We start from the raw sequence: 21,968 nt of genomic DNA, 5'->3' as shown, positions 1-21,968 counted from the left end.
AGAGAGCTCCTTTCAGCTTATGTCTTTTGTAGAATTCTTTTAAAACTTGAAATTCAGAAAGCTTTAATTTTGAGTATGAAACTTGTAATCTATATTGTAACTTCTAAGCACCTAGATGCGTCCCTCCCCAAATCCTCTCCCCCCCCCCCCCAATGATATGGTGTTTCTGTTTCCTTCTTTTAAAAAATTAATGTTTTTGTTTTCATTGTTGTTTCACATTTTTTCTCATCTATGTTAGGAATAGGTATTGTACTCATGTAGAATGACCATCCCATTGCTTAAAAAAACCGCAAACTGAAATCATTCAAGTAGAATCATAGCACATACGATAAAGAGTTATTACCATTTTCCATGCTCTAGATATTTGAAAACATTACCTTATTGATGTTGAAGTTTTAATCAAAACCGATCAAGAAACCATAAAACACCTTTTGGTTTAGTCTTTAATTTTTGATAGACATATAAAGTAGACTTCCTTTATTCAGAACAATTGTTTATTTTAGTTATGTTTCTTTTATGGCAATTCTATCTTTTGATTTCATGGTTTCTACTTATGTTATTGACTTTGACTTTTGTGATATATGGTATTATATGTATGACTCTAATATATTATCGTTTTCAATGATTATACTTTTGTTATTTGATTTTGGTATTTTCAAAAGAAGTTGCACATATCTATACCATTTAGAGTCATGGCTATGTGTGAAATGCATGTACCATCCTATCTAGGTCACAGAGGTATTCAATCTACTTTAACTGCTTGTAAATAATATTTCTATTGGTCTAATTTAAACACGATATATTTCGATACAAATTTTACTAGAAATTAAAGCTTCCTTTAATTTATCTAATAAATCATTGATATGGGATATAGGATATTGATTTTTGATAGTGACTTTGTTGAGTGTTTTACCGTTAATACATAAGTTATATGTTTTGTTTTTCTTCTCGATAAAAAGTACATGTGATTCAAAGGGTGATTAGGACAAATGAGGCCTTTATCTAAGAGTTCAGTGACTTGTTGAAAATTTTTTTAGTGAAAAAGATTATGCCTATAAGGTGTCTTATGCAGAGGAACAACTCTAGGAAATGATTTTATCTTATGGTTTAACTCTACTTTAGATGGTGGCAATTGAGGTGGGCAATTGTCGGTAAAATAGATCTTGTAGATAGCTAGAAATTGCTTTTGTGATGGCGTAAGAAGTGCAGCTTACTGATTCTTGACCTATGCAATATAAATCATTTCGGCTTTACTTTGCTTTCTAAGAGCACGCTTGGCTTGGTATGTAAAATTAAGTAAAATAACTCTCAGTTCTAAATTGCCATGCAAAGTAATATGCTCTCTATGAAAATCAAAGGATATTGAATGAGTATAATAATTGATGTTAGGATTATACTAGTGGCAAAAGGTATATCTAGTATAACATTAAAAGATTGTAAAGGAGTTAGAACAATATCAGATTTTTCTTTGAAAGAATCCATAATTATTTTTAGCTATTAAACTTTACGACTTCTATTATATCTTATTCTTAGAAAGCAGATTTATCTTATATAATAATAGTGTGGTTTTTAAATGCAATCATCTAATTAATTTCTCATAAATGAAATTGTGTGAGCTATCATTATCATATAAAATAACTACGTCTAAACCTTGTACAACTTTTCGCATCTTTTATAAAGCATAAAGAGAGATGTATGTACATTACTTACTTTTAGCTTTTGCTTGGTATTTCTTCTATATTGTGTAGTTAAGCGGTGATATTGTTCGTGGTGGTGGTGGTGTTGTGGTTGTTGTTATTGTTGTTTGGCAACTTAAACTCAATAGTTTACTAGTAGATGGCTACAATAACCACAATAGTAACATGTCAACTTAAAAATTTTAGGGTAAATATTGAGATTTGGATTTTGAAAATTTTACTTTGTTGCTTTAGTTTGTTGGTCCGTAGTGCCCCTAGATATAAAATTATGCAAACGAGAAGGTAAGACAATATTTGAACATAAGGTAATGAAAGGTTTTTGTGGATTTTGGTTGTTATTATGAAAGTACTAGCTCTTTTTCAACATTGTGTACATGGGACATGGGAGACATGGCACCTTGTAAAAAAAGTTAAGAGAATTAAGTTTAGTTTGTATACTTAATTGGAGTCCATTATCATATTTTTGTTGGAGCGTGTATTTTAAGACTTCCTCTAGCATATGCAACAATAGATATCGTTGCTAAAACCTTTCAATGTAGGTAACTACATTGTCATCCTTTTGCCATGAAAGATGAGTCCTTTGAGCATTGAGATGAAATCGAAAAGGTAAGAAAAGTATTTGAAATTCTTTTGAAATGCATTCCATGTGATAGGATGATTGATACTTTGGCATAGTATATTTCACCATAGAGATGCTTTGTTGGATAGATAATTTGTATAACAACTCATCTAAAGATCTTGGGATCTTTACATGATTCAAAGTATTATAGATGTTTCTCAATATAATTACTTTCAACTCTTTTGGCTTACATTATATAGGATGGAAGTAAGGATACTAAAGAACTTCATCAAAGATTTCCTTCCTAGGATATGCATCCATTCTAATGGTTAATTTTTTGAAGTCTTCTACCAGTGTAATATCCTCCGCTTTTTAGAGACCCCGTGTGAAAGGGAACATAGGGGGGGATTAATTAATGATTATAGCCTCAGGGAAAAAAATTTAAAAATGAATGAAAGAAAAAGAAAGAACAATTCTTGAATAGACTGTTGGATGAGCCAAGCAATCGCCACGGAATTGATCACCATTATTGGACTTGTCACCATTAATTATCTCGGATTGGTCAATCACAAAGCTGAATGTTGCGTAGAGATAGGAGATTGAAAATATCTTTTTATGTATTGAGAATTTTTTTTTCGAGATTCTTGGAAAGAGAGAAATTGACGTATCCCATATCCAAGACAAAAACCCTCTATGTAAAAGCTTTGTCTCACAGACTCTTTAATGATACTTGATGGTAAAGTTGGAGGTGACCTTGATGATGGATGCCTTGATCTTGATGTTAACCTTGATGATGGATGGATGCCTTGATCATGATGTTGACCTCAATGTTGATGCAGAAGTCAATCATTGCGCATTGATACCAATGTTGCAAGAATCCACCATAGCTTAAAACCAAATTGAAGAGAATTGAGAGAGCCATTAATTGCAAGAAAGTAGAGTTAAGAGAGAAAAATGGACTAGAGGCCAAAGGAAAAATCGGGCTTTCTACATGGGTAAGCACAACCCCTATACATGTATTCATTTGATTTTATTATCTTGGTGCTCAAAGTACAAAAGACATCTCAAAATAGACACATATATTTCTTTTCCTTGCATAGTTATTGTTTCTGAAATTTTTTCTTAAAAGTAGACTATCTTTCTTAAAGATCAAATCTCTAATCTATTTAAGATATACATCAAAATAATATAAATTAGCCCTCAAATAATCCACTAGTGCTTGTGCGCATATAAGCATCCATTAAAGAGGGTGCATCCAAAATATAATAATTCCGCGCTACTTAAGCGTCTAATAAATAAATATTGCTTGTGCTATCACGTGGCTACACGTTTAGTGAAGGAAAAATAAAAAAAGATATCTATATAAATATTCTAGATATATGCTTATGGGATATTACTCATGACCTTGATAGATTTTTTAGGTTTAGAACCGGTCTTAAAAATAATTTAAATATCCATTATTGAGTTCTAATAACTTAATGAGAATTTTAGGTGGATAAAATCACATGCAAGGAGTTATTTTGAGTGTTAGAAGGCGTCTAGGCTTAAGAATATAAAAAAATACCGTGTTTTATAAAAAGTGACCATTTCAGTTATTCAAAGAAGATTTTCACAATTCTGTCCACATTGGTTTATAGACTAGGTTGGTTCAGCTCGATTTGAATACTTAGATAATTGTATTTTGAGTCCAGAGGAGAAAGTTAGAGAGAAAACAAGTTGCAATAAGTTTAGGATAAGATAACTGTCCTCGGGGTTTTGATATAGGGTTTTTTGCTTAGGGTTTTTACTTACCTACTGTTGGTGGTGGCTATTAAAAGGGATATTGTTCTTATTGTATTGATGTATTAGAATTTATTTCTTGTATAGAGTAGTTAGGCTTTGTTGTCTCTATGACTTTTAACCTCCTCTCTAATTGTCAAATGTGTAGAGCAAGTAGTTTTTCTCTCTTCTTTCCAGGGAAACACGTGGTAGCCACCTCCTTAGTTGACATAATATGTTTTTGTCCATACATCAATTGAGTAGGCATATACCCAATCATTGCACTATGTGTTGTGTAATGAGCCCATGATGCATATGGTAATCAATGTGGCTACTCCTTTACTTTACTTACACATGACTTTGCCAATGCCTTGATGATAGACAGATGGCCCCTCTCACTCTATCCATTGTCCTTTGGATTATATGCTGAAGTCAATGCAAGCTTAATTTCCAACCAAGAGAAGAACACACGAGTCTTATCTGCATTCATTTCCCCTCTTTCACTTACAAGCCATAACAACAAAATACCTCTTCCAAGAGAAATTTAATGACAGAGTTTTTGTATATGCTAATGACTCGGGCACAATGTTCTTAATCTAAGAGGGTGTCTATAGTGTACAAAGTCTGTTGTAGACTAATACATAGAATATTTTTGCTTCCGTCTTGTCTATTCTCTTAAACCCCTGTGGTTTGTGGCTTGAGATATACCTCCTCGACATTTGGTAAATCCAACATGAAAAGCCACGTCCGGTATGTATGCAGATGAGGATGATGTCAGATCGAGAGACTTCATGAACTTCATGAGGATGTATGAGATGTTCAAATGAAAAGAAGCTGTGACTTATGCTTTGGAGAGGATCATAGCTGAAGTCAAGAAATTTGACGAACGAAATATTACGAGATATCTCCATGTTTATGTAGAAAAGCTTAAGATGGCTAGGGTACTGATCGAAGAAATACCAATGTATTTTGATAGAGTTGTGGCTTATGAGCTATGGATCAGAGTAAATGCAATTTATACAAAGCATGAGACTTCATGGGCTGCTTTCAAGAGAGCTATAATAGACGAATTTTATCTTGAAGATGTAAATCGTGTGACGAAGAGATTTTTCCTAGAGCAGGTTTCCAAACCCGAAAAGGGGCTTTTCGGTCTAGAGCTATAGAGGATTTTGGAGCAAAAGTATGAGTTGTTGAGTATTATAGATCAGCTAACACTTGAGACAGAAAAAGTCTTGCTTTTCTTACAGGCCGCCGATTCTCCCTTGCAAACAAAATTAGAAGAGCTTCTTGAAGATGATGCTACAGAGAATGACTTGGGGATTGATAAGACGGATTTCTAAGAAGTAGTTAAAAAATTGATAAAGAGGCAAAGAAGACGTTAGTAGTTGATGGGTTTGCGAACTATGGCTATCCTTGCACAGCCTGAGCCTTTGCCTAGGCCACATCCTCTTGTACTCGCTTTTGCATTAGCAAAGGATGATATCATGGACGAGCTTGTGAAGAATATGTGAGATCTATAGATAAAATTGGCTAAATTGGAAAATCTTGGGAGAGCTGCTCCTTCACAGACTTCGCTTAGAACTGAGGTTGTTTGCAGATGTATGTGGTGCATTAGCATTGAGCATGACCACAATGACTTTGAAGCTTATATAGATGCTATGGGGCAAAATTTGATTTCTTGGAAGGATGAGAAGATTTGTGCCAGTGAGAGAGGTCTACCTACTACCACGAACCTTTGAAAGGGTAGATTGCAGAAGATTTTAGAGGATTTGTCCATGTAGATCGTGTATGTCTTTGTAGATGTTGCAGCGTATGGATTGCAGATTGAGAAGAAGCTTAAAGATAAAAAGATAGAGAATTGGACCTATATGCTACATACTACAAAAAAGGGCAAGGTGTCTTAGACAGAGTTGACCAGTATAGGACGGACTATGAAAACTTAGATTGGAAGGGAATCTTCTATAGATATCTATTCAGATGTATACTTTGGTTAAAACATAGGATACAAAAGTGATTGTAGAAGAGAAAAGGAAGAGAGATGAAGGGAATCTTGGTATTTCAAAGAAAGTAACTAGAGGGGCTGAGAAGTTTATATCTCCTCCTAGACTTGGACTACAGTAGTATATGGAGGGTGTAAAATAGAAAGAGCAAAAATAAGAATAGAAAGAGCACAAAGGAGAGAATGAAAACAAAAAGAGAAAAACCAAGATGCTTTGACAGAGGGTATTGCATATACACTAGCAAAGTATCATATACATGGTTTACATGAGGATGCAGATATGCTAGAGATGATGCAAGTGCAAACTGATAATGTTGTGACTTCAAGTGTAGATGCTATAGTGCTTGTGAATACAGATGAAACAGTAATCATAGATAGAGATACAATATTGTGCAAGGGTGTACAAGATACATGTGCTTTGTCTGATGACTATGCTTGATAGTGAATGTAGAGGATATAGTGATGGTGACTGTGGATGATGCTTTGCCTAAAGATATTGCAGATGTAGAGGTAGTAGAGAATGCATTGTTTGATAACATGGATATGTTCTCTATCAATATTTGGGTAGTACAAGCAATGGATGTAGTGGAAACAATGACTTAGGATGCAAACGAAATGAGTGTTTTGATTAATGATGATAATGAATTTGTTGCTGATAGTAAGATGCCAAAAAGTTTTCAAGAGACTATACTGGAAAATGCAGACTATGTATGATATATCTAGGTTTACGATCTAGGTGACTGCTTTCAAGAGAATAACTTAAACGATGATGAGTAGCAGTGGTATATGTTGGAGGATGTGCAGGTTTAGTGGGGATGGATGTTATGTGGCTATACGTTCAATGAAAGAAAAACAAGAAAAAGACATCTAATAAATATTTTGGATATATACTTATGGGATATATATGATCTTGACAGATTTTTTAGGTTCAGAATTGGTCTTCAAAATAGATTGAATATTCATTATTGAGTTTTAATAATTTAATGAGAATTTTGGGTAGATAAAGACACATGCAAGGAGTTATCTTGAGCGCAACAAGGTGTCTAGCCTTAAAAATAACAAAAACAACACATTTTACGAAAAATGGTGTTTTTGCATATTCAAAGAAGATTTTTGTAATTTTACCTGGATTGGCTTGTAGATTAGGTTCTTCTGTTCGATTTGAGTACCGGATGACCATATTCTAAGTTTAGAGAAGAAAGTTAGAGAGAAAACAAGGTATATCAAGTTCAAGACAAGACTGCTGTCCTCAGGGTTTTGATATAGGGTTTTTTGCTTAAGGCTTCAACTTGTCTACTATTGGTGGATGCTTTGGGCTATTAAAAGAGATTGTTTCTTATTGTATTTATGTAGTAGAATTCTTTTGGATTGCACAAAGTAGTTAGGATTTATCTTGAAAGAGTTCTTGTCTAAGCTAACGACTTGGGTGCAATGTTTGTAATCCAAGAGGTTATCTACAGTGTACAAAGTGTTTTGTAGAGTCATATGCAGAGTATTTTTGATTCTCTTGATTTTTTCTTCTGTATTGTCTATTCTCCCGAACCCAATCCGTGTGCTTTGTGGCTTGACACCCGCCTTCGACTTTTGAATGTTGTGTGGCCACGTGTTCAATGAAGAAAAACTAGGAAAAAGACATTTATACAAGCATACATGCTTATTGGGAGATTTAATCAGGATGCAAATATGTTTTTGGGATTTAGAATTGGTCTTCAAAAATAGTCTAAGTCTTTATTATTAAGTTCTACAAACTTAATGAATACTTTGGGTAGATTGAAATACATGCAAGGAGTGAGCTTGCGTGCTACAAGGTGTCCATGTCTTAGAAAAACAAAGAAGTAACGCATTTTACGAAAAGTGGCCTTTTTGGCTATTTAGAGACGATTTTTGCAATTCTATACAAGGTGTCCATGTCCTAGAAAAACAAAGAAGTAACACATTTTACGAAAAGTGGCCTTTTTGGCTATTCATTAATGATTTTTGCAAATCTATCCATGTTGACTTGTAGAGTACGATGTTGATTGATTTGAGTACCCAGACGACCATATTCTAAGTTCAGAGAAAAAAGTTAGAGAAAAAACAATTTGTAGCTAGGCTTAGCACATGATTGTCCTTAGGGTTTTGATATAGGGTTTCTTGCTTAAAGCTTCTACTTGCCTACTGTTGGTGGATGCTTTGGGCTATCAAAGGGACATTGTTTCGCATTGTACTATTGTAGTAGAATTCTTTTGGGCTGTATAGAGTGTCTCTTTGAAGAGTTTAGTCTTAGCAATTGACTTAGATGCAATGTTTGTAACTTGAGGGTGTAGCTACAATTGTGCAAAGTCTTTCAAGAGCAATAGACCGAGTCTTTTTGGAATCTTTCTATCTTCCATCTGTCTTGATTCTCTTCTTGAACCCTTGTGGGGCACCATCCCTATTCGAAGAATAACATCTTCATCTAATAATGTGTTGTATTAAGCACAAATCACATTAGTCCTTGCCATTTAACTACAAAGTAGGAGCAACCACCCAGTGTTACATGTAGGCCTATGCACAACAAGTTATTAAAATTCCAATAAGAATTATAGGAAAATAAGATGATGATTTAATTTATTTTTGTGGAATTTCAACATTGTTTAATTGTCGTATGATTACAACTTGTCTTGCTTAGGCTTGTGTGTGACGGTGATTGCTCATGCTTAGTAGTTAAATGGCAGGGACTAGTGTGATTTATGCTTGGTGTAGTAGATTATTAGGTGAAGATATTGTTTGAAGAGTGGTTATGGTGCGCAAGGGATATTTATTTATTAGGTGCTCGAGTAGTGCATAATTATTATATTTTGGATGGTCCCTCTATAGTGTGATGGTTGTATGCGGACAAGCGATGGTGGATTATTTGAGGACTAATTTATATACGCTTGGAATTATTATTTTAATATTAATTTGATGTATGTCTTGAATAGAGTAGGATTAATATTCTTAGAATCTTATCTTTAGGAAAGATAGTCTACTTTTGAGAAAAGAATTGGGAAAGAAGAACCGTCCAAGGAAGAGAAATGGATGCGTCTATTTTGAGATGTCTGCATTTTGAGCACCAAGATAATAAAATTAAATAAACCCATGCATGGGGGATCTGCTCGCCCATGCATAGGGGGAACATTGAACCCAATTGGTCTCTTGTGCATGGTTCTCTCAATTCTCTTCAAATTTGTTCTAAACTATGGTGGATTCTTGCAACTCTCCATGTTGCAATGGTCAATTGGATTGATAATCGGATAGACTATCTAGTTGGCCAGGTTTGGGCCCATCCAAGAGCTACCCCCTCCCTCTTCATGTGAATTAGGCAAACATCATCATTCTGTTTCTTTTACTCTCTCTAGTGGGTATTAACACATAGTCTAGTCCAGCATTATGAGTATACGGTGCAAGTAGTGTGTCCAAGATATGGAGATCATGAAGAGGAGTCTTTGTGACTGATTGAAGACTTGTCTTGGGTTGGTCAGCAGGTGTATTTCTGGGGATATGGACTGTAGGAATGTGAAGGACTGTATCAGCTGGAGTTCTATGGGGATATATGTTAAGTAGCCTTTTCACTTGTAGACATTATATAACTGTGTGATGTACAAGTATGAGAATAACTTTTACCTGGAGCTGTGTGTTTTTGGAGAACTGTCCTATATTAAAAGACTCAGCAAATTGAAGCAAAATGCCATGAAGCCAACAAACTTTCTTGAATCTGGGATTCTGCCTTTCATTCTCATCAATCAGTCCAAGGTAGCATATACTTGTTCTTTGGAAATGCTAACCAGAAGGCTGAAAATGGGGATTGCCAAAAATGAGCATTGACATCGGTTATTTCATTTGCAAAATGACCCTTTTTTAGGAAGCTCATGAGCGGCCTTTATTTTTCATTGTAACTGGATAGACATCGCCAATGTTGTGAGCTGCATAAGCCATCTCTGACTGATAAGCCATAAAGAATGTGCTGGTGCTGTCTAGTTTGTGCATTATAATTTGAGTAATATCAGTTTCAGCAAAACATCAATCAGCATGCATTGCCATATCTCTTGACTACAGTTTTGACACCATAAGTGATCTCGAATTATTATTTTTTCCTCTTCTCCATAGCAGGTTTTGAATGCATTTTTATTGAGAGAAATTGTAAAAGGTGAAGCATCAAGATGGTATATCTATTTGAAGAGTCTTCCCAGGTTCTACCACACCTTAGCATCCTATTCTCCATTTGAAATCCTGGCTTTGCAGGTATAGTAGCATGTAATTGAATTTAGATACAGGAATAGTGCCAATGTTCCTGTTTATAATCCAGCTAGAGAATGTACAGGTAGAAACAGCCATTTGGACTGCAGAACAGTCAGTGGAGAAAGCTCAAAAGGATTGGAGAGAAACACGACCTCTTTTAGAAATGCTACATTTAAAACGCCAGTTTCTGACATTCAAGGCATGGCTGTGGGCAGCTTCCACCGTGCGTGAGTGCTCTTTTAAACTTGTGGTGACATATTATTTTTCTTTTATGCACTAAACTCTTTTTAAATTTATGCACTAGCAAGAGAGCATGAGGTAGTTTGTCTAATTTTCTACTGAAACAAGCATGAAACCCATGTTTTAGATGTGGAATTTTTTGCTGACTCATGTACAGAAGTGTTTCTTGCATAATATGGTTGCTATCTGATTTTCCTTTGTTTTCAATTTAAGAGTAGAAGGGTTTTACTTGTCTTGGTACATGGTATTCTGCATCAAGACTGAAAAACTTGTCCCATTTTTCAAAGCAACAACCTCATCCAATGCACATATGTCCTGTAAAGCTTAGCTAAGATAATGGCATCGTCCGGAACCATAGTGACATGGGATGGCCATTTTCTAGCTTCTTGACCTAGTTTCCATCTTGTCTTTGTACATCCCAATCTCATTACCATATTACAGCTGCCTCCCATGGTGATAGGGGACAGCAATTCCTATCCCTGCCCTTGTGCCCAAATTTTGCCCCATGTCACTATGTTGGGAATGTAATTATTGTATCTACATGCATCATTCGGATGCTCATTAAGTGATAGTATTTCAGTGCTACTCTAAATTGTTCAAGGTGGTGCACTTATCGGAGAGAGGTCTAGCAAAAACAATGAGATAGGATGTACCAAGCTTTATTAAGTAGTAGAATCCATATAGAGGGGCGAGGGTTGATTGCCTCTTCTTCAGGAGGGAAAACCAACAGTGGCAAGAACTCACAAGATGCGAAGACAAGCCAATCAAAGGGTGACATCTCTTTCTACGATGGAACCAAAAAAACATGACCCCTTTGGCAACATATTCCTAAGAAAAATAGGTTTTGCAGGCACTGCTAGAGGTTGGGCCATTGAATGAGGAGTCTTGTGCCAAGGCATAAGGTTTTCCATGTAGAAAACCATAGCAAATTGTTGTGAATGCCTCCACTCCAACTGACTAGTCTAGTTAGGCTATGCCTGTTGCTGTTGCACCATTTGCTCCATGTGCCCCAGTGGCTACTAGACATGTGGCATGCAAACAGCCTCAGTAGATTATATCCTTCACTACTCTTGAAGACTTAGCTGATTGGTTTGCTAGTGGCTCACCTATTGCACTTTACACATCCATTCTTCGAGCATCCATTGCACCTTCTAGGATCACTTTCCCACCTCAATGTAAATGATGGTGGCCACATATTTAGCCTTTCTCTTTAAAGGCTTTCGTTGTATACTTACATACTCATTGCATTGTCCTTAGCTTTGCTTTCCTTTATTTTTAGTTTTGCTTTTTGGAGCATCTCACTACTCTTCTCTATGCTTGCAGATTTTGATATCTTTTGCAGGGTTTTGTATTTCACTGTAGGGCTAACATGTGGGTTTGCACCAGACCTCGAGTTGGAGATAGGAGTTGTGCACCATTTCTTTCATGGTTTTATCTACTCAGAGTTTTACTCTTCTACTAGCATGGAGGCTTTCCCTCCTGTAGTGGATCATACAACATCTCTCTTGATACTATCATAGCAGTGCCTTCTATTCTTGCTCTTCTAGTCGGGATGCTTTATTCTCTTCATTCACATGGTTCTTGGCATCATACGAAGATCGACATTCTCAAGCTCCTCTTCCTTCTTCGACTTTGATATCTAGGTTGAGAGGGGGTTTCTACTCTTCTTAGTATTCTACAAGTTTTGACACTTGTCTTTGACATAGCCTCCCTCCTTTTCCTTCCCCTTATACCTTTCCCTATGCATTGCATGGTTTCATAATCTTTGTACTAGGGCACTTGGATAAGTAAACAATTTTTTCATGAGAGACATTGTCCAAGTGGCATCTATTGTGTGAGCATTTTTCAACATGTAGTATACTATGCATCCCATTGTGCAGAGCACCATTGGATGGATCCTAAGCTATTTCCACTGACAGATTACACCACCATTCTTCGTTAGATGATACTTCATTACCTTTTTCTCATCATTGAAATCCTTCAGTGGATGGGTAAGCTTGCACTATTTTGTGATGTGTTGGGCATACGATCCCTACTCTCGTCTTGTGGGTCATTGTTACTTAATCAGTTGCTACTCGTAAAATTAATTTTCATATTAAGAAAAAACAAAAATAATAGTTCAATGTGGTTGCATCCGTCTTTGTAGGCTTGGTAGGCCAATGGGCAGCCGATGAGCACTCTTTGTCTGATGCCTTGTTCTCTCTAGGGGGACTACATGGACTCCCTTGGTAATATAAACACCTTTATCCGATGCCTTGTCCTCTCTAGGGTGACTACATGGACTCTCTTGGTAAGATAAACATTGTCTCTGTAGTCTTGGTAGGCCATTGGGTAGCCACCATGCACTCTTTATCCGATGCCCTTGGGCTTGAGAGAGAGTCTTGAGCTAAAATATGCTTTATAGTTGATTACCATCTTTAAATAGCCCCAAAACACGTTTAATTGATGAAAGACACGCATTTGGTGTGTGGTTTGAGAGAGTTCAATGGTTCCCTAAAACCCTAATTTTTTGAGGCACCCTTCAACATCTGTAAATAGGCGTGCTGTCCATGTTGTCCATCATTTAGTCTCATCCCTTCCATGCAGGTTTTCACTCCTCTATTCCGTTTGGTCCATATGCCATCACGAGCCCACAAATTGCCTTCTTTCTGCGTTCAGACTCTTGATCAACTAAGTGATAGGTGGCAGTTCTCCCTCATCATTATACGTCAGTCTTGCAGTCTGCGTTCTGCCTTTTCTTCCCCGCGTGGCAACTGACGATCATCATTGACCTGTTGTCTTCTGACTGCTTGGTGATCAGTATTTGGTTTTTTCCTCGTCTTCCGTACTCCGAATGGTAGTCATAGCACTTGGGATCCATCTTTAGTGGACATCATTCTCCAACGCTCAATTGCTTTGCCCTTGGGTATTTTGTACACTCTTACGTTCATTTACAAACTCATTCACTTTAGAGTTTCATCCCTCTGTGTTTGAGTTTTGAGTTTTGTGTTTTGCGTTTAGGTTTTGAGTTTTGTTGGTCTTTGTCTAAGTCTTTGTGTTTTGGTCTTGGCTGTACATGCTGTGTTTCCTCAGTGTAAACCCTAGCATATCTTCACATCCAATGGCTGAGAAATGATCCCAAAAGTAGGCAGCAACAACCCAATCTCTATTTCCAATAGCTCCAAAATGCAAAGACGAGATTTTCTTTTGCCTTTAACCCCAATTCAGCTTTCCCAAACTTGCATGGGCAAGTTTTGCCAAGTGGCAGCCTTCTAAATTGAATTTCGAGCATTATCCACATTATTATATTAAATTTCTATCTTAAATGACTAAAAAATATTACAATAATTATTTCAATGTCGAGAAAAATAGTTTGATCAGCTAATAATTTAATTGGCTAGGCCACTTGATCTCTAGAGCATCTCAGTGCCATTTTTTGACCATCAAATTGTCATTAAGTACCATTAAACACCATATCTCTTGTGTTACCAATTAACACTTAAGGCCAAAGAAATGACTTAGGCCAATAAGTGACACCAAATACCACCTAGTATTTGTGCCACATAACTAATTACAACTTTTGCCTTTGACATTTGTTGATTCCCTTAAGTCATGGGCTCATTAATTTGCACTAACCTCAGTTGCACTTCACATGTGCAACATTTAATTAAACATGTGATTAAAAATTAATTCACATGTTAAGTGAGGCTTGCAAAAATACATGTCCTCATGGCAGCCTTTCCCCTTGAAATCATTGCAATCATTTGCGATTGCATTGCCAAATGCATGAAAAGCAAAGTATTGCAGTGGAATTTCCACCAGACATAGTCAATAGAATATTGTGCGCTGTTGTTCAACCATTCTATATGCCCAATAGATGCTGAAAATTACCAGCCAACATAACATAATATAAGACTCCCAAAGAATCTCAAAAACATTGCTAGATTATCGTACAATGGATCCATAAATCATAACTTCAATTAATGTGACAAAACTAAACCATAGGATAGCATAAATCCATCATAACCCATGGTTGAAACATCAATGGTATCATGAAATATGCTGCTGTCTATAAAATCAGTTGAATACCACTGAAAATTAATGAGCATACACTGAAAACTAGCATTCGATAACTAGCCCCTGATGATCATTAACTCATGCAAATGTATAGTTTTAGAGCTGCATATAATAGACCATACCATATGCATACCAAACATAGTGCCTAGGACACTAATTGGTGGTCTCCTAGCAAACATACTGTTAGCTACAATACCCCAAATGTATGCTGAATACATTCGAGATCCATTACATCTAGAGCTGTCCATTATTGAGGAGTGGAGGTGCTAGCTCTATCACAAGCATCAAGTAATACTTTGGACCCCTACTATGCTAGACTTGACTGAACCTGATCTAAAGTTGGCTCTAATTGGAAAGCATAAAGATAAGTGCCAATGCTACAACCATTGAGGATGGTCTGCCAAGTCATCCTCCTCCGTCGGTTTGGCATCCATTGGTGAATAGTTTTGAAACTTTACCAAGTACCATTTGGAAATCTTACCCTTGATCTTCTACTATTTGTGTCAGCGGTGCCTTTTCAAAACACACCACCACATAATCACCCTTTGCAAAGTGCAAAGCACGCCTCTGACGATCAGATGCTCTCTTTTGCTTATTTGATAATCTTTGAAGTGCATACTTAACCTTTTGATAAGTTGCATCTATGCTTTCTGCATGATTAGCCTTAAAGATCTTACTTTTTGTGTGCAAAATTCGGGTACTTTCTTACCACCCTCTACCACCTCAAAAGGAGCCTTACAATGGAACTATGCACCATGTTGTTATATGCAAACTCAACCAATAGCAAATACTATTCCCATTGCTCTTTGTAGTCTAATACATAGCACTTCAAAAGATCTAGAACTGTGGAGTTAGCGGTTAGCCTTTTCGGACTGAGCATCAATTTGTGAATGAAAGGATGAAGAGAATTTCAACATTGTGCCCATATTCTCAAACAATCCTTTCCAAAACGAACTTGCCATTCGTGGGTCACAATCACTAATGATCAACTTTGGCATATCATGGTACTATAACACATGCTGCATAAAAAGACGTGCCATACAATCAGCCTTTATCTTTATTCTTACTCTTTCTTTGCCATATGTTCCTCTTTTCAGCCTTTATTTCAGATTTGCCCTTTTTCTCAGCCTTAATCTCTTTGACATGTGACTTGGCATCAATGTCTTGGAACCCCGCATCTTTTCCACGCATCAATGCATCAGTTGTGTAGTAGCAGTTTCTATGAGTTGAGATATGCTAGAAATAGTGGACTTTATGCAAAAATCGCGTATACCATGTGGCAAACCACAAACATACTTCTCCATCTACTCATGGAGGGATATTGAATGATAAGAAGTAACATGCAATAAAGCATTCCTAAACTTATTGTACCGGTTCAAGTTTTTGTAATCCTTCGAATCCAAATGATTCCATGCTGTCATAATGTCTACTTCAAAGGTACTTGTCAACCAATTTGAAGTAAACATTTGCTTGAATTTGATCCAAGTGGTGGGTGCCTTTCCTTGAATGAGAAGTATAGACATTGCAATGCATTTCCCTTCAAGAATGTGGCTGCCTTGCATATCTCAGATGCCTCTGTGAAGTTGCCTCTAGAAATAGGTTGTTGCAAAAAGGGTGCATTTGCTGTATTTACATGAAACCAAGCACTATGAGATGCACTTGCATGACGAGTACTAAATCCTTGAGCTCCGACTTGCATTGTCTGGATACATTTGGTGTTGTGAGCCATGCATTGGCTTCTGCATACCATAGGGATTTGTGCATGTATTCCTGTAGGTGGTGGCTGTCCAACCATAGCACGAAAAATGGTACCTCTACCAAAGTATTCTTGCTGCCCCGTGCTTACATTTACTTGAATACCTTATTGTCCATACTCCCATGGATTGGCACTACGAAGTTGGCCATGCATTTGTATTTGTTGTCTTGCGGGTATCGACTATTTGTGCTCATCACACTTTTTGGGCTCTTCCAAAGAAGCTCAAGCATCTCCTTTGGTTCTTCCGGTTGTCCCAAGGCTTTAGAAGAGGTCTTCTTCTCTTTGCCTTCGCTGTCCTTCCTTTGGAGTGTTCAAGAATCGAGTAGACTAGGGATCCTTTGTTAATTCAACAAAGAATTTTGCTACTGTTTGCATCCGATCCTTGGAGCTATTATCAAATTCTTCAACCTCTCGCTGGTCATCAGCCTCTTTATGCATAGGAGTGTCAACATTTGGGTCATTTCCCACGTTTTCAGCCTCTTTATGCATAGGAGTGTCAATATTTGGGTCATTTCCCACGTTTTCAGCTTGCTGTCCATGCTGAGAACCATGTCCAACATCAGTCATTGCATTTTCCCCTTCACCACGTAAATGACCAAGGAGTGATGCATCCTCTTCACTTGATCCCCTATCACCGCGTGAAGACATGCTTGATGTAATTCAGTGTTGAGAGCAATTTCAACAAGATTGCTATGATTCTAGGTTGCAATCAAGTGCCATGAGCCCACTAATTCAAAGGGTTTGATGGTATCTCAACAATGGAACCATGGAACCAACCTTCCTTCAGTGGATGGGTGGTAATTCCTAATTACAACTTGATTGCATCATTAAACATCTATTGCAAAATTGAAAATACAAATTTACCTACTAATCTTTGGACAATGGACATCGGGTTGGGCCCAAAACTGGCACCCCTTTTGGTATTTCTTTAGCTTTATTGAAGTAGAAGTTGATTTACATTGGGATTCTCCCAATCCCTTCACAATCCAAACTCCTCTTGTTGTCCAAAGTGACCAGCAAGTCTTCAATCTAATTTGCCCCTTGATTTGGGCAATCAATTGGCCTTCACCACTTCGAGAAGGGTGGAAATGCCCCAAATTTGATGGGTGGCTAGTCTTCCACTTGATTTCAACTGATAATTATCTTCAGCCTTTAATAATTCAGGTATTGGAGTGAGCAAAGTTGGGAAATGGTTGGAGAAAGAGAGAGAATGTTGCAGAGAGAAAATTCAGAGATTCGTCACGAAAATTTAGTGAAATTGGGCTGTTGTTCGAGTTTCGAGTCCCAATGGATTCACCAACAGCAAAGGAAGCATTAGAGGCTGTAATCTTCAGGAGAAAGTGCATCAGCCACAATCATCAACTTTCTCTAAGAATGCATGATCTGAGTGATTTAGTGGATGAACAATGCCTGCAGTGCCACCAGCGGAATACAGATCAACCTTTACAGCCGGTCAGAAGATAAACGCTTCTCATCACTTCAATCTTCTATCTGCAGAACTTGGGATGATCATAAGATTGATGTTAACAAATGCATGTTTTTATGTTGGTTCTCTAGAATGTAAGGTTGTTATAGTGTGAGCAAGGTTATGTTTCTTGTCCTCTTAGAACGTCTAGCGTAAAGTGTTGCACTGATGACCGATACTGCATGTACAGTGTTGGGGATAATTTGAATCTTACTTGGTCAGGTCTCTTCTCGCACATTGCATATACCTTGGGACAATGCTGGAACTTTGTGTCCCGTTGGAGATTTGTTCAATTATGCTGCACCTGGTCCTCCTTTCAAAGAGGATCTGACCGAATCATTTCCAGAAAATATAGAGTTTGGAACAAGTTCACAGGTGCAAGGAACCTTTCTCAAGTTTAACAGATGGGTATCTGGGATTGAAATGAACAGATATGAAGAACATGATGGTCTGGATGTAGACAATGATGCTGGAAGTGGTTTGCATTTTACAAATCGTCTCACGGATGGGGGTTATGATGAAAGCACAAAGATGTACTGCTTTTATGCTCGACAAGACTACAAAAAAGGGGAGCAGGTTCTGTGCTTCCAAGGCCATTTAAGCAGTTTTTCAGAAATTTCCATTATTTCAACCTAATTTTCAATCGTAGTGTCTGGCAGGTACTTCTATGCTATGGCCTATATAGTAACTTAGAGCTTCTGGAGCACTATGGCTTTTTACTTCAGCAAAATCCTAATGACAAAGTTCAGCTGAGCCTGCAGTCATTTGAGGAGTCCAGTCAAGAGCTAGGGTTGATGCCTTTGTTGGGTTCCTTTGGCAACTGTAGCATGCACATTGAGATAGATGGAAGGCCATCTTTTCAACTTCTAGCAGCCTTGCGCCTGGCTTGTGCATCAGCAGAGACCCGCAAGCGACATGGGCACCTTGCATTGTCTGGATTGCGATTAAGCACAGAAGGGGATAGGACCTTATATGAGAAGCTGAAGGCCAAATGCATCAACCTCCTCACTTCCCTCCAAACCACATTGCATGCTGACATTGCACTTGAGCATATAGTATCCATGTGCAGCTCTGTTGATGGGGTTGCTGGGTTGGTTGAACTTCTTGGTGACATGGGAAACCAGAGGGACCTTAGCCCCACTGGTTGTAAATTGCTTGGAGATGCCATCTGTGGATGGGACACTCTCGGTACAAGAAGTCGATTGGTGGTCCTGGATGAAGTCAAGAGATTTTTGCAATCGCTTGAGGGTGTGAATGTAAGAAAGGAGGGTCATCTCAGGCTGGAGAGATGGTGGCTGGCAATCAGGTGGAGACAATGCTACAAGAAAATATTGCATAGGTCTATTGTCTTCTGTGACCACCAGCTTCTGACTCTATGAAACTTGTTTACTCTCTCAATGTAGCTGTTTATACACACAATCCAGTTTTAAGTTCTTTTTTTCCCCTGTTTTGGTGGGTGGGGTGAGTTCATTAACGTATTTTGGTTGTAGAAGTGTGATAATACCTTTTTCATGAATTTTCTCATTTCTAAATCCTCTAATTTATTGTTAAGGCTTCCTTCTATCCTAGAGGAATTGGGCAGATCATTATACTTTTAGCTTCTTTTTTATGTGCTTTTTAAATATGCACGCAGATAATGCCTTAATTGTTAGATGTCCAGTTTATGGATACTTTTCTCTAGAAATTTTATCAACAATTATGTTTGCAACAGACACATTTATCATATTCTCTCTTGACAACATCAAAAGCTTCTTTGTGGGTATGCGTTAATAAAAGGAAACAATATTAAGGGCCATTCCATAGGCAGACTTGCTAGACTTTCACAAGTATAGAAACTGCATGTGGCACCTTTTTAAGACCCCCTACGCACTAGAAAAGGGGATTATTACACTTACAAGACATTAGAGTATACTGTCTGGTTATGTGTGGCATGACCCTAAAACTTTATATATGATATCCCATGTGACCTCTTAGAAGGCGATTATACATAGTATGCTACCATATACGTTTTAGGTTTAGTACACATTCTATTACATCTTACTACAGCTTTTTTGTAGGCATGTGTTGATAAAAGTTAACTTGTTCTACCTTTTGGAAGTATATCAAGTAACTTGTAGGTTCCACCTTTTTTAAACCCTCTTACTTTAAAAGGGGATTACTTACAAGACATTAGAATAGTCTACTCATTGCTTGTGTGTGGCATGACCCCAAAACTTTATGGAGAATATCCTATGTAACCTCTTAGAAGGTGATTATACATAGCATGTCACCGTCTAGATCCTAGGGCTAGAATTGCACTCCTAATGCCACACTCCTTTCCATCATACCTTATTGTGCTTATAGTACTCTCTACCAATCTTCAATTGGTTTTATTATGTTGTGATGTTTCTTATTATAGTAAATAATATGCTATTGTTTTAGGGAACTATACTATCATTGTCGAGCAAGGTTCCTAAGGTAATAATGCCCTTGTTCTTCTTTGGCTTTTGAAACTTTTATAACAAGCTTGTAGAAAAAAAAAACATTAGATGCTTAAGTTTTTGTTAAATAGTCTTGCATGAGGTCTAAGTACCAAATTGGGATGTTATTCTACAGCCACCCACTTCACCTCGCTTGAGGTGTGCATTCACTCACATGGAGTTAGTACCATGGCTTGATTTGAGATGGGGTAGTGTAGATTTGCTAGGGTTATGGCATGGATCTTACATAAATTTTTGTGCCATGTTTGTTAAGTGCTTGTGTCTAGTCTTGTAGTTGTGATACATCTTTCTAGCCGTTTTGACATTGTTGTCTTTATTTGCTCCTTTCTTTGTGGTGTTGCGGATGTTGATTGTGTCTCTTGTTGATGTTATCATTTCTCTCACTCTATTACATATAACAACTTTTGGTTACTTAACAATGAGATTATGATTTTTAAGTTAGTATAGCATAAGTTAGCATTACCATTTCTCTTTCTTCATATTTTCAAGTTGACGTATAACAACTTTTTGGTTATTTTCAAGACTATAGAGACTATCCACATCCAATCATATTGTTGGCATAAACTAATGACATTTGTAATAATTGATCGGTCTCTCTTGTAACTTAAATTGTCAACAAATTATAAGCTATTTTACATATGTGAAGATAAGTTTTAATCTATTCTTGTGTCACAACTCCTTTCTAGCAAATATACGTACCAAAATGATCTCAAGAGGGTGGTATGAAAGGCTTGATAATTTACAATAAGTTTGGTCAGGACAAGAAACCCCCTTTTGCTTTGCTTTTGTTCTTAACTTCATAGGTGGTTGCAAAATCCATGTTCTAGTACTTTGTAATATATGTATACATACATACATGTATGCACATGCATATATGCGCACATGTAGAATATATGAGAAAAAATGAGAGAGAGAGAGAGAGAGAGAGAGAGAGAGAGAGAGAGAGAGAGAGAGAGAGAGAGAGAGAGAGATGCACACCCTTGCATATGGAGATATACATGCACCGACACATATATACATGAGCATATACATTGATATACACGCGTATACACATACATAAATATATACATATGTACACATGCATACAAAACATGCACATAAGAGATGAAGAAACATGAGAGGAGGAAGAAAAATAAATGAGAATAAAAATGATGAGAGCGAGAGAACATTTACAAGACCAAAAGATGAATATGCACACACACACACACACACACACAAAGCCACCCACCCTACCTTACATACTTATTACTAGGAGGTATTGGGGATTCCATGTGGTAACCTCTCATCACTCCCAAAAACCTTCTCTTTCTCTCTCCTCTTTTCTATGTTAAAAAAAAAAATCTCCTCTCGATAAGGATGAGGGGTTCTCTCTCTCTCTCTCTCTCTCTCTCTCCACACACACACACACACACACACACACACACACACACACACACACAATTATTACAATTGAATATTATTATGTAAATTATACTTAACTTATAATTAATCTCTCTTCGAGATACCATATTGTTATTATAATTGAATGTGAATACCTAAATTACTATTGATCTATAAGCTATAATTAATACGTATATTTATAATGAATACTTAAATATTATATATAAGTATAAGTACTTTATTTTTCATATTAAACATATTTATAGTATTCATACTATAATTATTAATATATAGATAAAGATAATTCACACACACACACAAACACACACACACACACAC

At 37.0% G+C, this 21,968-nt stretch overlaps 1 protein-coding gene across 1 annotated transcript in view; it reads left to right on the top strand.

The window, feature by feature from the left end:
* Positions 1-19,319, top strand: part of SDG40 (SET domain group 40) — a 62,467-nt gene extending 43,148 nt beyond the window's left edge. The window contains exons 3-6 of the mRNA XM_087692887.1: positions 10,124-10,255; positions 10,335-10,475; positions 17,992-18,345; positions 18,429-19,319. Of these exons, the coding sequence (XP_087549013.1) occupies positions 10,124-10,255; positions 10,335-10,475; positions 17,992-18,345; positions 18,429-19,148 (1,347 nt within the window). The 3' untranslated portion in view covers positions 19,149-19,319. The remainder of the gene's footprint in view (positions 1-10,123; positions 10,256-10,334; positions 10,476-17,991; positions 18,346-18,428) is intronic.
* Positions 19,320-21,968: the final 2,649 nt, after the last annotated feature.

Source organism: Lygodium microphyllum, chromosome 14 (assembly GCF_053477565.2).
Source record: "Lygodium microphyllum isolate KBCC chromosome 14, Lygodium_microphyllum_v1.1.10, whole genome shotgun sequence".
Taxonomy (NCBI): Eukaryota; Viridiplantae; Streptophyta; class Polypodiopsida; order Schizaeales; family Lygodiaceae; genus Lygodium; species Lygodium microphyllum.
Note: the sequence above shows the minus strand (reverse complement) of the source record. Positions and strands in the feature narration are given on the sequence as shown.